Source organism: Echinops telfairi, unplaced genomic scaffold, assembly GCF_000313985.2.
Source record: "Echinops telfairi isolate 266 unplaced genomic scaffold, ASM31398v2 ScPeMD7_7458;HRSCAF=8496, whole genome shotgun sequence".
In the NCBI taxonomy this organism is placed as follows: domain Eukaryota; kingdom Metazoa; phylum Chordata; class Mammalia; order Afrosoricida; family Tenrecidae; genus Echinops; species Echinops telfairi.
The window spans coordinates 48,226,942-48,229,283 of record NW_022111358.1 but is presented as its reverse complement, the minus strand read 5'-3'; the positions used below and the strand labels follow the sequence as shown (position 1 = coordinate 48,229,283).

The 2,342-nt window shown below is 51.5% G+C and overlaps 1 protein-coding gene across 1 annotated transcript in view; it reads left to right on the top strand.

Annotated features, from left to right (window-relative positions):
* DNAH17 (dynein axonemal heavy chain 17) overlaps positions 1-2,342 on the top strand; it is a 100,853-nt gene that overhangs the window by 13,399 nt on the left and 85,112 nt on the right. The window contains exons 11-12 of the mRNA XM_030888141.2: positions 18-204; positions 1,424-1,445. Of these exons, the coding sequence (XP_030744001.2) occupies positions 18-204; positions 1,424-1,445 (209 nt within the window). The remainder of the gene's footprint in view (positions 1-17; positions 205-1,423; positions 1,446-2,342) is intronic.

The following is a 2,342-nucleotide window of genomic DNA, read 5'->3' as shown; positions in this document are numbered from 1 at the left end:
CTCGGTGGGTGGCACAGCTGGTGGCCGTCCTGCGTGAGGTCAAGTACCTGAAGTTTCAGCAGCAAAAGGAGATGCCAGACAGCGCGGAGAGCCTGTTCTCCCAGAACGAAACCTTCCGGAAGTTTGTGGGCAACCTGGAGCTCATCGTTGGTTGGTATAATGAGGTAAGCCGGCCTGAGTCCCGTTTCCATTTCTTTGTACCAAGTGCCGGGTGGCTGTGCATAGAACCCACGCAAGTGGCAGCTGGCCAAGTGAAATGAAATTGATGGCTTAATATTTCAAATTGGGCACAAAGTTATGCATGCAAGTGGCGGCAACAGTGATAGAAACTCCATTGCCACTGGACGCCGGGTGGCATGGCATGGTTGTTCAGAGATGGGTTACGCTTCTCAGCAGGCTGTGTGCTGGATGGGTCTAGACTCGTTCCACAGCACTGGCACCCATGCTGCCGCTGAGTCAGGTGCTGTCAAGTGGATCCCCACTCTCAGAGACCTGATGTCCAGCAGGTGGTCCTGGGCCACCCGCGCCATCTTCGTTAGGTCGGAGCCTGGTGGTGGTCTTCCTCCTCTTGGCTGCCGCTCGACTTCACCAAGCATGGCATCCTTTTCCAGGGACCAGGCTCTCCTGACTACGTGCCCCAAGGACGTGAGGCCAAGTCCTGACACCCTCACTTCCAAGGAGCGCCCTGGCTGTACTTGCTCCAGGGCAGATCTGTTTGTCTTGTTGGCAGTCCGTGGTGCTCTACATAGTCTTCTCCAGCCCCCACCGTTCAAATGCAGCCATTCTTAGTCAGTGTCCAGCCGTCGCGTGCTTACGAAGCGATTAGACACACCCTGGCTTGGGTCGGGCCCGCCCTAGTCCTCCAAGTCACCTCCCTGCTTGTCAACACATTTAAGGGGTCGCGTGCAGGAGATCAACTCAGGGCAGTGCATCATTCGATCTCTGGCCGGCTGCTCCCATGGGCACTGATGGTGGCTCACACACACATACGCAAGAGGCAACCCTTGAACGCTCCGTCTCAGCTCTGCTTGCCGTGGTGGGACCTGTTGGTCCAGGGGTGCGGACTGCGCTCTTCTTGACCTTGAGCCGTCGTGAGGACTGAAGGCCGCCGTCCGGGGTCACCAGCAAGTGCTCCATTCGAGTCCCCCTCACTCTGAGCAGGCAAGGGGATGCCACCTGCATATCGCAGGTTGTTCACAAGCCTTCCTCCCATCCCGAGGCCGCACCCTTCCTCATCTCATCTGGCTCCTCTGATTTGCCCTTCGCCACCCGGTACGTCTGGAACGGCCCTTCCCTGGTGGGTCAGGGTCACTGTGGCAGCGACATCATCTGGTGTCAACTTGAGACAATTAAGGAGTGACGGGGTGGGGTTTAGCCTGTCAATCAGGTCACAGTTTGATGACCTCATTTGGAGGGGCTCCAGAGATAAATAGCTCACTGGAGGCCGGACACACCCTCTCTCCTGCGTCATCTTCCTGCTAACAAGCCACACGGAGCTACACTGATGGAGCCAGAGCCCTGGAGCTGGAGGAGCCAGCCACATGGTGACCCACACCATGCTTCCGCCACCGCTGCATCCACAAGACTTTCCACCCACTGGCCTGCGATCTTCCTGCATTTGGTGTCATGGCTTGTGTCGCATGATTCTGAAGAAGAATTTACAGACTGGTATCGGGCATATGGACTAATGTCCGATTGATGGATTGGCTGGGATGTTTTTTTGATATAGAATTACACTTTGGTTAAAAAAAAAAAAAAAAAGAATTACACTTTGGTATGAAGCTCTCTCTTACATCTATATGAGTGCCCTGAATTTGTGTCTCTAGTCAACCCAGACTAGCACATTATGGTACCTGGGCAGTGGGGTACTAGAAGCAAATGATGAGGATTGTTTGACCTCTCCCTCATGGTAGGGTTTCTTCTGTGGCTAGCCAGAGGTCAGACATGGCCATGTAGTTTCCTGGGTTGTTTTCTAGGGAGAATATGGGAAGTTAAACTTTTGATCATTTTCTTTGGGTGTTGTCTTGGTTATTCCTATTTGAAAATGATGAAAATGAATGTTAATATATATTTTGAGCTCAGAGACAGAAATCGCCCCTTGAATTTCTCAGAGACCATGCTGCTTAGTGAAAATGGCTGACAGAAGGCCCAGCCCCGGCTCGAGGCAATGAAGCCAGAGGCCTAAGGTCATATTTTGTATCAACAAATAGTTTAAAGATTAAGACAATAAAAAATATTTGAAGACTGAAAAAAAAAAAGATAAATCAGATAAGGATTGAACGTGACTATTTTAAGACTTGAGTTTAGAATCTGGCTGTACTCCATTTACACAGTTTTATTCT